Genomic DNA, 15145 nt, shown 5'->3' on the forward strand with positions numbered 1-15145 from the left:
TGCTTTGATTGACCAATAAAGATAATCCAAATGTGGAAGGAGTGTAACTTAGTTTGGCTTGGTGTTCTATAAAAGTTAAGCAAATTAATATATTAATTGGTATATTCTCCAATGAAAATTAGGCAACTGAATCAAACAATTGAATTGTAGTTTTATAAGAGAATACATACAATACATAATCCAATGACTATTATCGAAATTAAGTTCACTATACAGCTTGAAAGTTGAATGAAAAAAAATTGGAACCTTCATTCAGTAACAACTCAAAATAATAATTGAAAGGAAATCATCAAAAAAAATATGAAAGGAAATATAAGTCAGGATTTTTGTTTTTAATAACTGAAATTCAATAATATTACTCAAGGCACATTGTATGGTTTTCAGTTAATGCAATATTGCAATAAAACAATAGCGCTGCTTCAAAAAAAAATCTAGTATGTATTGAGATATGCTCAAGGAATCCATATAAACTAAAGAAACTAAGGCCTGATTTCTATATTGAAGCTCTTCGCTTTAACAACACTAAATAGCAAAGACAATGCCCAAAGAACATTGTGCTTGATTATTAATGCAATCAAACATCAACTGGCATATACACAGTTGCAAATTTGAAAATGTCCTCAACAATCTTACAGTATATATATAACATGGAAATTCAAGGTAATTAAAAACATGGGCATTACCTGATGTCTATAATTCCAATACCCACTCCATCCAGTAATTAAAACAGAATCGTCAGCACCACCAAGAACCGAAGGCAACTTCAACAAATTGAAATCACAAATATCAACACTTTGGAATGGTTACCTTTGATTTAGAAAATCAAATCCAATGAATTGAAGATAGAGCTTTTGGGTTGGGGAAATTGAAGATAATGTACCCTATCGAAATTGAAGATTAAAAAAATGCTTACTTGATTGAACTGCCTGGAACAACATTGGTGTTTTCGTCTTCGTTGTGATTGAGGGTTTAAAGCTTACATGATTGAACTGCCTGGAATGGCATTGGTGTCTTCTTCTTCGTTGTGATTGGGGGTTTAAAGCTTTTAGTTTTTTATTCATTCCCATTTGAAATTAAATACACAGACTGTTGAAAAAAAAAAAAAAAAAAAAAAAAAAAAAGAGAAATTGGTAAAAGAATCACAAAAAGAAAAAACATTAAAATGAAAAGGAGAAGACCATACATGAAGTATAAGAAAATTTGGGAGATTGAGATTTTAGTTTTTTGTAATTCTTTTTCGGTGGTTTGGGGTTCTCAAAGGTTTTCAAAGCTTTTGTATTGCAGCATCTAAAAATAGAATTATCATGTTAGAAATATGTCAGGAATACAAATAGTCCCTAAAGATTAAGGGATCAAATGGATGACATTAATTGATGTGATCATTTGGCCTCGTTCTGTATATATGAAGCTTAATAAGCATCATACAGAGTCAAAGGACTGAAGACAAAGTCAAAGGATTGAAGACATTCAACTCAGCATTCTGTTATTCAGGTTGTAACCGTTTTCTGACACATTTCATCCTAGTCAGCAATAGTTAGTTAGATTTAGTTAGATTGTATTAGAGTATATATAGATGAATGTTTTTTTTTGGAGTTCGCTAGATGATTAACAATGTAATACTCCTTAATAGAATGTAAGCGTACCTGAATCCCGATGACTTTCCACTTTCCATTATGGTGCAGTTCACCCAAATGAGCATATGAGAATGCCATATGAAGCCGAGTGGCAGAAATAGAAAATTTAAGTAATTGCGGGTTGCAGGGAAAATGAGGAATACAACAAAACAAAAATGGGCTAAGAGCATTCCAAATATGCGGATTGTAGATGGACCATATCAACAATAGCTTATTGAGAAAGCCGTGAGCATGGGTTATGGAAGGGATTTTGTTGTGCATGTGATAAACACTATGGCCATGGCCATGAGTGGGCAACCTATGGATTTCAATACTCTGCTTGACAGGTTGAATATGCATTCTTCTGGAGGATCACAGGGAGCATGGTCAAGTTAGGGCATATGCTATCTCATTGGAGCATCAACTGTTGTTCCAGTTTTCTCAGGCAAGAGATGATGGGTTCCTTTAGTGTGCATTGAAGAACTCTGTGGAGTCTATGCTCCTTCAATTCTTTAAATTTACTTGTAGCTTAATCACTTGCGGATCATGAAAGGTTTCGTTTTTTGTCAAAGATGGCATCGAGATTCGGGTCTTTGCTGGTCATTGTGACGATGGAAGGGTGAGAGTGAGATTCGAGAATGGGTAGGCGAGGAGAGAAAAGAAATTGTTGAATTGAGGCGTAAAATTTTTGTGTCATGGCTGCCAGTTTGACTCGATGCAGTAGTGGGGCTATTGTGAATTCTTGCTTGGTAGGGAAGAAGATAAGAGACAATTGTTCAGGAGGAAAGTTAGGTTTTCGGTAGAATTTGTATAAGATTTATTTAATTTGTTATGTTTTTTTTAATTTTAGTAGTCCATAGAAAATTAAGAATAGATTAGGGAGATTTAAACAAACCTGGGGAGGTGCCGCTAATTATTATTCCATCCGATTTTTTAGGAGCCAATTATATTGCTCGAGGTGCAAAATGGAGCGATATGGTTAGGAGAGAGAATGTGCGCGAGCTACCCAATATTCATACCCAAAGAACTATGAACATTGAATGTTCATACCCAATCAATATTCATACCCAATGACTATGAACATTGAATGTTCATACCCAAAGGACTATGAACATTCAATGTTCATACTAAATACACTAGGTCGTTTCGTTTGGGCCGGGCAGTTTATTATTTCGCATCAGGGGTATACTTGACATTTCATCTACCCGATCCATTTTTTATTTCGCGTCAAGGGTATACTTGAACTTTCATCTACCCGGTCCTTGAAAGTTACAAAAATAAAAAGGTGTCCTTAAGAGTTACTTTTTCAGTATTTTTGTCCTTGAGAGTCACTCCCTGTAAAAATAATATTATTAAATCATATTTGTAGTGCTCCTAATTAGTTTCAATGTGTTTTTTGCTCTTTTGATATTGATGTTCTTGTCATGGTATTGAGAAACCATTGATCACTTGGATAAAATCGATTTCCTGGAGAGTAATAGTTTAATGGGGAATTCGCAACTTTCTTCATTGTGTGGATGCCACTTTGAAAACATTGATCTTTTAATAAGTTCAATTGTGGTACTACTTCAATGTGTTTTGATTCAATTCTTTAAATTTACTTGTAGCTTAATCACTTGCGGATCATGAAAGGTTTCGTTTTTTGTCAAAGATGGCATCGAGATTCGGGTCTTTGCTGGTCATTGTGACAATGGAAGGGTGAGAGTGAGATTCGGGAATGGGCGTAGGCGAGGAGAGAAAAGAAGTTGTTGAATTGAGGCGTAAAATTTTTGTGTCATGGCTGCCAGTTTGACTCGATGCAGTAGTGGGGCTATTGTGAACTCTTGTTTGGTAGGGAAAAAGATAAGAGACAATCGTTCAGGAGGAAAGTTAGGTTTTCGGTAGAATTTGTATAAGATTTATTTAATTTGTTATGTTTTTTTTAATTTGAAGAATCCATAGAAAATTAAGAATAGATTAGGAGATTTAAACAAACCTGGGGAGGGGATTTTGCCGCTAATTATTATTCCATCCGATTTTTTAGGAGCCAATTATATTGCTCGAGGTGCAAAATGGAGCGATATGGTTAGAAGAGAGAATGTGTGCGAGCTTTTATATATATATATATATATATAGATTATGCTTTTCCAAACAAACCAACATCACTTTGCGATTTACATAACGAAACAAGAAAGACATATATGAGTTTTTATTCTATGTGAACTACTTTTCCAATTTTTCATCAATTCGTTGGGTATTGAATGGTGCTGTGATATATATAAGTTTAATGAAGAAGAAAGGTCTCTCGATGGAAGAAGTCGGAGGACAAGGATAACTAGATGTGGTAGCATCTACATGATGGTCAGCTTCTAACTAGTTTTCATTTGTTTAATCTGAACCACTCATTGGAGTCTCAAAAACTTGGAGCCCCCGGAACCAGATCCAATAGCAAATTTTAGGCCAGGAAATCCTTAATAAAATCATTGCTCTGGTCAATGAAATAATTTTACTATAGGGATCTCTTTGAAGTTTTAGAAAGGCAATATTTTCTTGTGCTTGAAATACAATAAGAAAGACATGTATATAACCGCACATCCTATTCCAGTTACTACCAATACCCAACTAAAACCAGGTCCGTATTTAAAAAGTGCGGGTTTGAAGTTCATTCCAAATACTCCAGCCACAACGGCAAAGATTGTAGCCACAAAAGTAGCCGCTGTCAGAAGCAACTCGAACTGAATCAGTTGATTTTGAACATTACCCTGCTCAAATTAAAATGTCTGTTATTCACTAATAGAAGGGTGATGAAAGGAAGGGCATTACTAAGCTACAATTAAAATCCCAAAATATTGAGCTATACTAAAGACTCACCAGTTTAATATTGATAAGATCTTCGGTATCATCTATGTACTCCTTGAGCTGCAACATCAATTAGGCAATTTTCAGTATCTATCAAGTAATGTTCCTTAGTGGTACTGAAATTGCGTTTATTTCTGTTGATTGGATGACAAGGTCAGTTCAAGAAATCTAGCCATTTTACAGAATAAAGACATGCTTATACTTTTAAATATATTTAGCGTGAAGAAGTAGTTTCTGACACACAGTGATCATCTCTTACTGATAAAAGTTTGCTGAGGGTGTTGTCAACTACAACAAAATATGCCTCGAGCAACATTTCAAGCTTTTCAATGTTGAACCCATTATCAGATGAACTGATTATACTTCCATGTCTGCTTAATGGTAAAAGACTGCTCACAGCCCTTTCCAGCTTACGATACGCAGGGGTTGAGCTCACAGGTGAAACTGGTGCAGATTTTGACACCATTCCCGACCCGGACGAAAGATTTTGAACATAATGATTGGTTTCGGCAAAAGCCTCCATTCTTTCTTTCTTCTCTGTTAGGTACATCTCAGCCATGTCACCATCGTCATCCATGAGCTGTTCTATTTCGTCGCGGACCTACAATGCACGTAGAATAATTGAAATGCAGGATAAGCCAGTTGAATAGCTGAGAGGGAACAAGGTACTAGATGCCACAAATATCCCCAATATACCTTCTGAACTCGTCGATTCAAGGAAAGGAGATGACCTTTGAACCTACGGACACGTTCCAGGTTGACAGTGCTAATTGATGTTGCCAATTCATCTAAGACTGGATATATTTCCATTTCCAGTTCATTTACCTGTTGAACCCACAAAATATGAAACGATATTAGATCATCTATATGCTGTAACCTGATAGAAACATTAAGTCCATATATATAGAGGTTTTCATTCCGGTTACCAAATAGATTCTCATATACCTGAGCATCAAGAAACATGCACGTAAGTTCCAAAGCCAGCTCTAATGCCCTGAATTCGAAAGGCAGGTCATCTGAGTTGAATCAGTACAAGCTGTAAGCTATTGAGGCAGAGGTAATTTCTAACCAACAACAAATTAGCCAGAATTTGTATTGTTACATAGAAACATTCATTTGTCAAAGGTGCGAAGAATTAAACAGCAACATAAATTATTAAATTCTAGTTTGTAGCTATAAAAACATTGACGAATCATCTACTGAATTTCCCTCTCACAAAATTGTTTATGCATAAGTACATATATGAAAAAGCAATAAGGATTTTGTGGGAATGTAATAGGGCGGCTGACTATCTTGCAGGTCTTTGTGAAAAAAACCGCAACTTTTGTAATTTCTTAAATCCTCCACTAGACTACCAGTTGACTGTAATAGTGGAGGAAGATGCCTCTGGCAAGTTGTACAACAGACTATAGTTGAGTAATACAGGTGAGGGTTTGCCTAACCCTAGCTTAATTTCGGAAAAAAAAATAAAAAATAAGGATTTTGTGGTTTCAGACAATTATACACATACAGGTGTCCCAACTCTCAATCGCCATGTTAATTTTAGAGTTCAGATTTTTCACTCATTATATTAATCTCTTTTAATTGATCAACTTCTTGTAATAAGTAATGTAACCATTAAATACTGTCCATTGCAATCAAAAAGTGTGCTTTCATAAAAATGTTGATCGTGAATATATGAGTAGTAGTATCATACCGCTCTGATCTCTTTTTGCCTGAAGGCGCTTGCCCAGTTCTGATTCATATTGCAGAACACAACCATCCAGTGAATTCATCAAAATAACATCATCAGCGGTGATTATACACCTAATCTGTTCAAGATTTACGACAATTGCTTTTTCTCGACCTAATATTGTTGAAGGATAAATGAACATAGGATCCAACAGCCGAAGATCTCTAGCAGGAAGTGAACAATCTCTCATTAGAGTCCCCTTATCAAGCTCCAAAACCTTTGAGATTCCATTCTTATCAATGTGTATCCAAGAACGACTGCCATGCCCTCTCTTCTTTACATTTGAAAACCCAAACACCTGACTCAGAGAATTTCCACGGTTGTTCGTGTCAAATCTCATGTGAGAAGAACTGGGCTCAGGATTGGAAGGAGGAAACGGAACTCGCACTTCTTCCATCAGATCTATCTTCCTTCTTTACCAACTTTTTACTGAACTTCATTCAGTTACTTTCAGATTAACAGTACGCACTGCTTGAACGAACTCAAGAATCTTATTCACATCCTCTTCAATTCCTAAAGCACGGTACCACAAAAATTAGCATACAAACAATGATTTTCTAAGGATTTCTAAGTGCATTATCAAAAATAACTCCAATAAGTAACATCCAAAACATGAAGATACAATCACAGTAGTGTTTGCGTCGTCGACTTGAAAATCACAAATAGTTACAGAAATCGCAACTTCTTGCATACTATCTAAATGGGTCTTCTAGAAATGACAGAAATCATTAATATTGAGTTGCTTTTCCTTACATCTATTGTTTCTTTCACCCCTTTGATCATACCCTTTTTGTTCAACTGACTAAATTCACCAACTCGAAACGAGGCGTAAATCTCCTCTCCATACTTACCAAAGAAAACAGAACTGTGTCAAAATTTGTATTTCTATCTAAAATCCAAAACCCGTGGAAACTCAAATTATTTACATCCACCCATATCTCTCTAACCAAACAAATAAAACAATCAAAGTTTATTACAAAATTCTATAATTGCACCAAAGCCTACTATTACAATAACTAAATCAATATCAGCTCAAATAAGGTGCAAGTAAAATCTAATCAACAAATGCATAAAAAAGAGCCCATTCATTACAAAAAAAAGTAATTAAAAAACCAAAAGTTTATATTGAAGCAATTAAGAAGAAAGAAAAAAAAAAAAAATACCTGATTTACTGATTAAGATACTAATTTGGAGCTTAAAAGACTAGTTTAAAGTCTTAAACAGATAAGATAAAAAAATCCCCTCAAGCAATTATTATTCTAATGAGCCATCATCATCATCGAGTCAGGTGAATCCAAATTTCTGAAAAAAGTTGAGTGTATGATTGATTGGTCGGTAAAAAAAAACAAGAAGAGGACTTTTACTGAAATGAGCCATGGTCCATGGACAGTTGGGCTTTATTGGCAAAAAATTAAATGGGTCCGTGGGTTGTGATTTTTGAGATAATTAACCACACAAAGGCATTTTTGGACATTGGTTGCTGTGATTCTTTTATACTCTGAAATGGTTGTTGATTATGGACAAAAACGCAAAAGGGCATTTTATTAAATCACCAGCTGGTCATGCTATTCACGTTTTTTATGGCATATTCCACACGCCGGTTATATATAAAGACTTTGGTGGGAAGAGAGTGTGAGTGGTGTGGTTAGGTGAAAGGGAAGTGATGGTGGTGGAAAGGGATTAAGCTGTGGGGAGTTTTGGGAATGGGTTGGTCGGAAAGGTTTTACAAATTGTTACTTAGATGGTAATAAGTTGATCAAACGTATTTCCGATACCACCCATTCCTAAGATTTCCCATGGTTCATCCCTTTCCTTCCTCTATCTTCAATCTTCAATTCTTCATGAAAGCTACAACAGAAAAATATTGTTTGTTTTTTCGGGTTTTTTTTCATTTAATTGTTCTCCTTTCTTTCTTAAATTGTTTTTTGTTTAAATCTAAATAAGAAATTGTTCAAAAATGAGACTTGAAATCGGACCATCTTAGGCGGTCAGAAACTAACGTTTAAGCATACATTTGTTGTTGTTTTTTTCTCGCAATTAGGTACAAGGCTAAAATCAGTAGCCAGCCAAAATCTACTTTGTCCACTATTACACAAATACGCACAAACACCCCTTTTTTGCTGAATACAAAAACACCATCTCTCTCCAAACACCACCACACTCCGTTGCTCACATCATTCAATTTGTTTATTTTCTTCTCTTCCTCTCCTTCATCCCTCTCCCACCGTTTTGCGGTATGCTAGTTAGGTTCATTGCCACATGTTCATCTCTTGTTGTATGCATTTCAAGTGATACATTTTAAGATCTATGACGAAGGGTGCTGTATTTAGAATTTTAGAGTAACGCAGCCGGGAAGATCAACATTATCTGCCCAAAATGTTATAGTAGAACATTGATAGAAACATGGACCATATCATTAATTTGATAATTTGGTCCATAAATATGTTACGACAAGTTGTACAATATTATGCATAAGAATTTACAGTATGGATTCTGCTGGGGCGTTGGAGGCTATTGAATTTCCATGCCTGACAAGGAGAGGTCGTTGCTTGATTGTTAAACATCATTTTATTTAGAATATAGAAGCACGAAGATTCATTACAAATACATGAAAGTGGGTTTATGGAGTTAATGTTGCCAGTCTTGGATGAAAATGAGAAAATCCAGACGGTGTATTCTTTCAGGCTTTTAGCAACATATTATCTAGTGAGTAGGGACTCTTGTCAAAGTAATAGTCTGATAGTACAGAAGGAAACTGCTATGAAGGAATTTCCTCGTCTCCCCACCACCTCCAAAATAGCCTCATTCCGTTTTCCCAAGGAAACTCCTTCCTTCCTAATTTTGCATTTTAATTCACAATTCCTTTTAGCAGAATATTAAGCCCATTAGTTGATCACTATCTTCCGTTGTCTTACAACTACAAGTTTTTATAAATATTTAATTTCTGTGTATTTGATGAAAATTGTTTCCAGAAATATAAAAAATTGAAAATGCTGCTTTACAGAAAATAGATCCCACAGTAAAGATTCTCTTATCAATCAAAATTTAAATGTCTTGTATAAATTAAGAGATTAGATTGCTTCACTGACTATTTTCTCTTCCTCCAATTCAATTATTAACAAAGTCCTCCAATCATGAATCACAACACATTTCACCTAAAATAAAAATAAAAATCTACTTGCTATTTCAATAGTACATTGAAATATTTTGTTATGTATGAGACATCTCGTTGGAGCTTTAAATATCTGGACTAGCTTAACAATGTCTCTACAGTTCTAATTGTTTACTTTGGTCGGTGAACCCTGAATTAGAATGTGGTGTCCAAAGAAAAAGAAGAATTTAGGAGCTTCCATAATCTTAGGAGCTTCTGAATGAATTAATCTAAGAATAAATAAGACTCATTGAAAGCTGATTGAGAATAGTGTGACAACCGAATAGTGTGACAACCTGATTCTGTTCTAAATCAGAAGTAGCAGAACAAGTAGTTACCAGCCATTGCAAATAATAGAGCCGTAACGACATTTCTTGCTGCTCAGTGCTTCAAATACATTCATATAAGTCAGGCATTTCTTTGAGGGGCTGTATTCTTTAGCGGCCTGCAATCAGTTCAAACAGTGGTATATAACTCAGAGGGAAAATACAATAAGAGAGCAGAAAATTCATATTGTGTACATACACAAATTCGTGATCTGGTCATAGGTACTGCTTAACAAGATTTAGCGAGTACCACACATGTAGTTTATAACTTAGACTACTAGACCTTCTGCATTTTATGTCAAATCATGCTTTTCTTATGCCACAAAGTGGAAAGCTTTCGGTGTTGACAGCGTGAATCAACTTTAGCATTTCATATCACATTTCATCAAAGTATATTATCTAGTGCTGCCTAACTGTGAGTGGGAAATAAAGCATAACAAGTTTTGACTCCTATGATTAGGTCCAGATGGTTTGCTTATAAAATTTAATATAATTCATCTGCTCGAGCACTTGCTGATCATATTGTCACATCCTCCTTTTGATGACATCTTTCCGTTTATTTACTTTTAATATATTTTGTAAGTAGCATCTATTTGTTTCTTATAGCGCTATAATATCATGATTCGTGATACAACAACTTGGATGCTATATCATTGTCACCACAAGTCCAATATGCCACGCTTTCCCATTGTGTAAAGCATAGGAGGTTTAAACACATAAATTCCTAAGTACGAAACATGATCTGTAACAACGAAAGTTCCAAATTTACTCACCCCGTAGAAGATCTTACATTATAATGCTCAAGTGATAGGGAGGTAGAAGAAGGTATCATTTTCCTGTTTGGCTTGCATGGAATGCCTTTGATGTTCCACACGTTGTAGCTCTGATGACAATTGAAGCAGATCAACTGTGGTAGCATCAGTATGTTCATGAGAGAGAAGATCAGTTGCACTCACTAAGTCTGTCGCATGGAATATTCCATCAGTATGCACACCGAAGTTAACAGAATTGCTTGCATCAGAAGCCACAATGGGATTCAGTCGCTCAATTTCCACGGACGAAGAAAACCTATTTGACCCTAAACTTGTTGAAGCCTGTGAGCTTATTCCAAAAACCTTTTGAGAGAATTGATTCAAGTTGTAATTAGGATGATTGCCCTGAATGAGCAGGGGCTGACCCATGGGGATTGCAGATGAATGAGGTGAAATATGTGATTGAGATGACAGAAGAGAGAGAGCACTACTAGCCTCTGAGGCCCCAGATACTCTATGAAGAGTTGATGCAGTATCATAAGCCGTTATGTCTTCACTGCCTGAAGGTGCACTTCGCAATGCAAGTTGTGAAAGAGAATCTGGGACAAGCAAAGTGTGCTGGTACCTGGTATTGTTCTCACATAAACTGCTGCTTCTTGCAGTCTCAATGTGATTTCCATGCAAGAAAGGAAACTGTTTCTCCACTCCACAAAGAGGAAAAGATTTTGGACGCAAATGCTCATTCATGACAGGATTATAGTCCTCATTTTCTAATTTAACCCCTCTGGACCAGTTACTGGTTTCATATTTCACTGGTTGCATAATGCCATTTGGAAATGTACTGGGGTTTATAAAAGACATTCTCATTGGTGAAGTTCCCAGAAACCTGCTACCTGCAGAATCATTATAATGTTAGCAACTAGACAGAGCATGGAGTTACATTTCAAAGTTACATAGAGACAAAGTTATTTAGATATGGATATCTGCAGTGCATTTTAAACACCATCCATATTTATATCGCCCGATGTTAGATATGGATATCAACCAAGTTTCTATTAACTCAACCAGCGCATATTGCAGTACTAAGAAGTTAATATAACTTTGTGAATAAGAAATGGAAGCATTTCTTTCTCGTTAAACTGCTGAGCTGTAACAGCTGCTCAGCTCACTTCATGTGATAATGAAAAGTACATTCACTGGAAAGGTTTCATATGGTTGGTTCGGTAGTTTTATGACTCACTGAGAGGTAATGTCGACCAAACGTATAATAAACATAGGTAATAGTTATCAGTCAGCTTTACCAAATTTCAATGAGGTGGGTTAAACCAATACGCATATGTACTTTACTACCATCCCTTTTTGGTAATTAGTAGCTACGCTTCAATTTTCTATGCCAGAGCTGGTCCTTTTACTGATACAAAATGGTGAAGTGCTTATTAGGAAAATAAGTGAGGAACCAAAGCAACTACCAGAACAGAATTCTTTTGGCATGGAGCATTAATGAGTTAAAGGACAGATTTATATAAGCTAATAAAACTAGATTAGGGAAGACATCTAAAGCATGATAAAATTAATCGGTAAGGTTTGAGTTGTTCATTTGGTATTTTTAAGGAGATGAGATCAATAATTGTATTTGGATACTCGGGGAGGGAAGAATGATTTGAGGTTTTGGTTGGTCATTTTGCTTTTCTTTTCCTGTGTTTCTAGATCTTCTCCACCATCTTGCTCATTTTATGAAATTACACTATACCAGAAAATTTAAATTATAAAAAATATCGGGAAGGTACGCTGAGTACCAAAGGTAAAGGACTTCAAACAAGAATATCAGCGCAAAAACTAGAGAGCAGATAGATAAGTACAATATATGATAGATGCAACTTCCCACTTTTACCAGAATGACTGTCCAGATGAGGCTTCCTGCGGCGCTCATTATGTCCTGCAAGACGCTTACGACAGCTACGCTTACCATCGTCAAATTCAGGCAGTAGATGGAACCTGGATAGCAAACAAATAACACATCATAATGAAAACTTGTCCATTTTGACGTACGAAAGTTAACTCATGCCCAATTATAGCTAAAAGCAATTCAAAGAAGAGAAATTAAGTTCCAAGTACTGCGACTCACAAGGATTGAAGGTAATAAAAAGTATCAAAGCAACTTACCACTAGATAGATAAACCATGTGTTATGACTATGGTTTAATATATACATTAGTAATAAAAATCTTGAAATTTCATATCAAGAATTAACAATAAGAGTTTGATTGTCTTGGTTTTATAATGCAAATTACCACAAAATGAAACAAGAGCAACTCTAACCTGCTACACTGCTGACAGAACCTTTGCTCGATGCCATTAACGATTACTTTGGCAGTTTTGGAGTGAACCTCACAAACTTTATGTCTTTTGTGGTAATCCTTTGAGCTGCTGAGGTCCTTGCTACAACCATGAACTTGACAAATGGCTCTCTGAAAGGTCAAACCCGTCGTGCGAGCTCTCTTTTCTGGCACAGACGACGACACTGAAGATGGACTCGGCATCTCCTTAGAGGAATTACCAACCTGTGTGTCCTGATTATCACCCAACCTCCCCAGCTTCAAATCAAAGAGTGAAGAATCTCGACTATTCGAGTCCACAACAGAAGTTGAAAACCTTGAACTTGAATCTTCCTGAGAGAATTCTTTCGAATTACTCGGCGACGACACTATTCCACTACTCATCTTACTATCCAAATACTCCCCAAAATAATTGCCAGCAGCTGGGAATTGTTTTCTAGTCATATCAGAAAACCCCAGATCCATAAATCCTTGGTTCACTTCAACATCTCCACCAGAATCCAGCCTAGTGTTCTCATAGTTAAATGGACTCCTCATCAGGTCCCAACCCATTACTACTGTTCTACTTCTTGCAACAGCATCACCGTTTGAAACCATTTCATCAGATAAAACAAACCCCTTCTCTTCAGAACCATAGTTCCAAGCCTCCATCACATAAAGCTAAATATTAAGTACACAAAAGTACAACCTCAACAAACATTAAGGAACAGAACCATGTCTTCAATCTCCACCGACATATATGCCTTGATAAAGACTAATTCCTATTAACAAACAAAAAAAGAAACAGGAGCCATCTCCTTTAGTACATTAAACAACAGCTTCAAAGTCCAAAAGAAATATATAATGTAAAAGTCCAAGTTAATTTCAATGTATGTGAACAAATTAAAGGTTAAATATAGATGCCCATGAACGAAAGATACCCAGTTGAAAGTGCAATATATATATATATGTAATGAATAAGCCTTTTACAAAGTGCAATATATGATCAAGAAGCACTTAAATAATAAAAGGTAAGTGTGGAAGAGAGAGCAGGTTTTGATAGTGAGAAAGAGAGTGGAGAGTCAAAACTCAAAACAACACGAGTTTTGCACCCATTCAAACATGTTTGTCGTGTATTGACCCTTTTTTTCAGAATAATAAGTTTGTGGAAAAGCTACTGTTTGCTGTCCACAAGACTCTCAGCTTCTGATTGATAGAGTGGCTGCCCAAAAAAACTGTATTACTGACCGAAAATGGATTTAACCAATAGAAATATGCCGTCTGTCCACAAATTCGAATTTTTTTTTTTTTTTTCTAACTTTTCAGACGAGAGAGAGAAGAAAAAATAATTGGAATGGTTCTGGTTTCAGTTTCTGTGGTTTTCAGATGCAGCTTCAATTCTAAAAAATCGATTTATCAGTCTAATTTTGCTCACATGACATGACCCAGACGGGGCCCTACGTTGGGGTTATGGTGGAGAACGAGTATACATCTATCAATGAAACAAAAATTCATAATTGGATGTGGACATTTACTTTAGACCTCAAATTCATTTTGTTTCAGATGGACAAATTTTACTGAAATCCTCAAATCAATTTTGGTTTGGGTTTGGGATCTATCATTAATTTGGATTCCCTGTGAGACCTTTTGCCACACATGGAATGGAGCCAAAAGGTACGAGAATGAATTAGTTACGACCAGATGTTTGTAAGTTTTTTGATGCCCAGCCACTGTGGCAGTAAAACAGTTACACATTCACCTACTCATTTGAGAAATACTTCCATGAGAGTACTGGAGGAGGACATAAAAAGAGTGCTCATAATTGCACCCAGCAAGTTATCAATCAACATACTCAGATTTTCGTATTAAAAACCACCCATGCATTGCTAAATAAACGTACCCTTTAGGCCTTAATAGACATCCTTGTGATTCATGACACACAAAGTGGACTGCTTGAAATTGATCCTAAAGTTTTAACAAATAAGCCATCTCACAAGTTCTTAATTGAAGTGGCCACAATGTAACATACTTGTTATACCTCTAGTGTGTCAGTAGTCAGTACGCGACCATTTTGCTTGCTACTAACGCTATTACTCATGAATTCTTAGACATATAAAGGAGTTCAATTCTTGCAGATGGGAAGCAGGATCCTGTATGATCATAACGGAGGTGCCAACTCGTTTTAACTGCAAACTTTTTACTGACAGAAATTGGTACTTTAAACGCACCCACATTGTATGTTGGTGTCCAACAAAGCGGTACTTAAGGCCAACATTGTATGATTGATCGTAATCGGGTACATACATTTCAACACGCTATTAAGAAGTCCTATTCACCTTTTCCAGGGAAATTGCTTAATTCCATATTCGTATATACATATTCTGAATATTGGCAAGTGGGATGCAGTCATATATGCAGC

The 15145-nt window shown here is 35.9% G+C and overlaps 2 protein-coding genes across 6 annotated transcripts; both read right to left on the minus strand.

Moving 5' to 3' along the window:
* Window positions 1-4060: 4060 nt before the first annotated feature.
* Window positions 4061-7553, minus strand: MGT3 (magnesium transporter 3). 2 transcript variants are annotated; one of them, XM_086589339.1, is made up of 7 exons: window positions 7347-7553; window positions 6148-6696; window positions 5397-5467; window positions 5148-5276; window positions 4711-5052; window positions 4464-4511; window positions 4061-4354 (listed from the first exon to the last, which is right to left on the minus strand). In XM_086589339.1, the coding sequence occupies exons 2-7, from the start codon at window positions 6578-6580 to the stop codon at window positions 4124-4126; spliced, it is 1254 nt and encodes a 417-aa protein (XP_086445465.1). In that variant the 5' UTR covers window positions 6581-6696; window positions 7347-7553; the 3' UTR covers window positions 4061-4123. The 2 variants fall into 2 exon arrangements, with proteins under 2 accessions (XP_086445465.1, XP_086445470.1); XM_086589344.1 differs by lacking the exon at window positions 7347-7553 and adding an exon at window positions 6937-7343.
* Window positions 7554-9209: 1656 nt separating this feature from the next.
* On the minus strand, window positions 9210-13801 carry LOC147521909 (squamosa promoter-binding-like protein 6). 4 transcript variants are annotated; one of them, XM_086589313.1, is made up of 5 exons: window positions 13668-13801; window positions 12731-13508; window positions 12304-12407; window positions 10434-11305; window positions 9210-9779 (listed from the first exon to the last, which is right to left on the minus strand). In XM_086589313.1, exons 2-4 carry the CDS (start codon window positions 13396-13398, stop codon window positions 10461-10463), a joined length of 1617 nt encoding a protein of 538 aa, XP_086445439.1. In that variant the 5' UTR covers window positions 13399-13508; window positions 13668-13801; the 3' UTR covers window positions 9210-9779; window positions 10434-10460. The 4 variants fall into 4 exon arrangements, with proteins under 4 accessions (XP_086445439.1, XP_086445431.1, XP_086445456.1 ...); XM_086589305.1 differs by lacking the exon at window positions 13668-13801 and having other exon boundaries at window positions 12731-13658; XM_086589330.1 differs by lacking the exon at window positions 13668-13801 and having other exon boundaries at window positions 9566-9779; window positions 10451-11305; window positions 12731-13602.
* Window positions 13802-15145: the final 1344 nt, after the last annotated feature.

Source organism: Coptis chinensis, chromosome 1 (genome assembly GCF_015680905.1).
Source record: "Coptis chinensis isolate HL-2020 chromosome 1, ASM1568090v1, whole genome shotgun sequence".
In the NCBI taxonomy this organism is placed as follows: Eukaryota; Viridiplantae; Streptophyta; class Magnoliopsida; order Ranunculales; family Ranunculaceae; genus Coptis; species Coptis chinensis.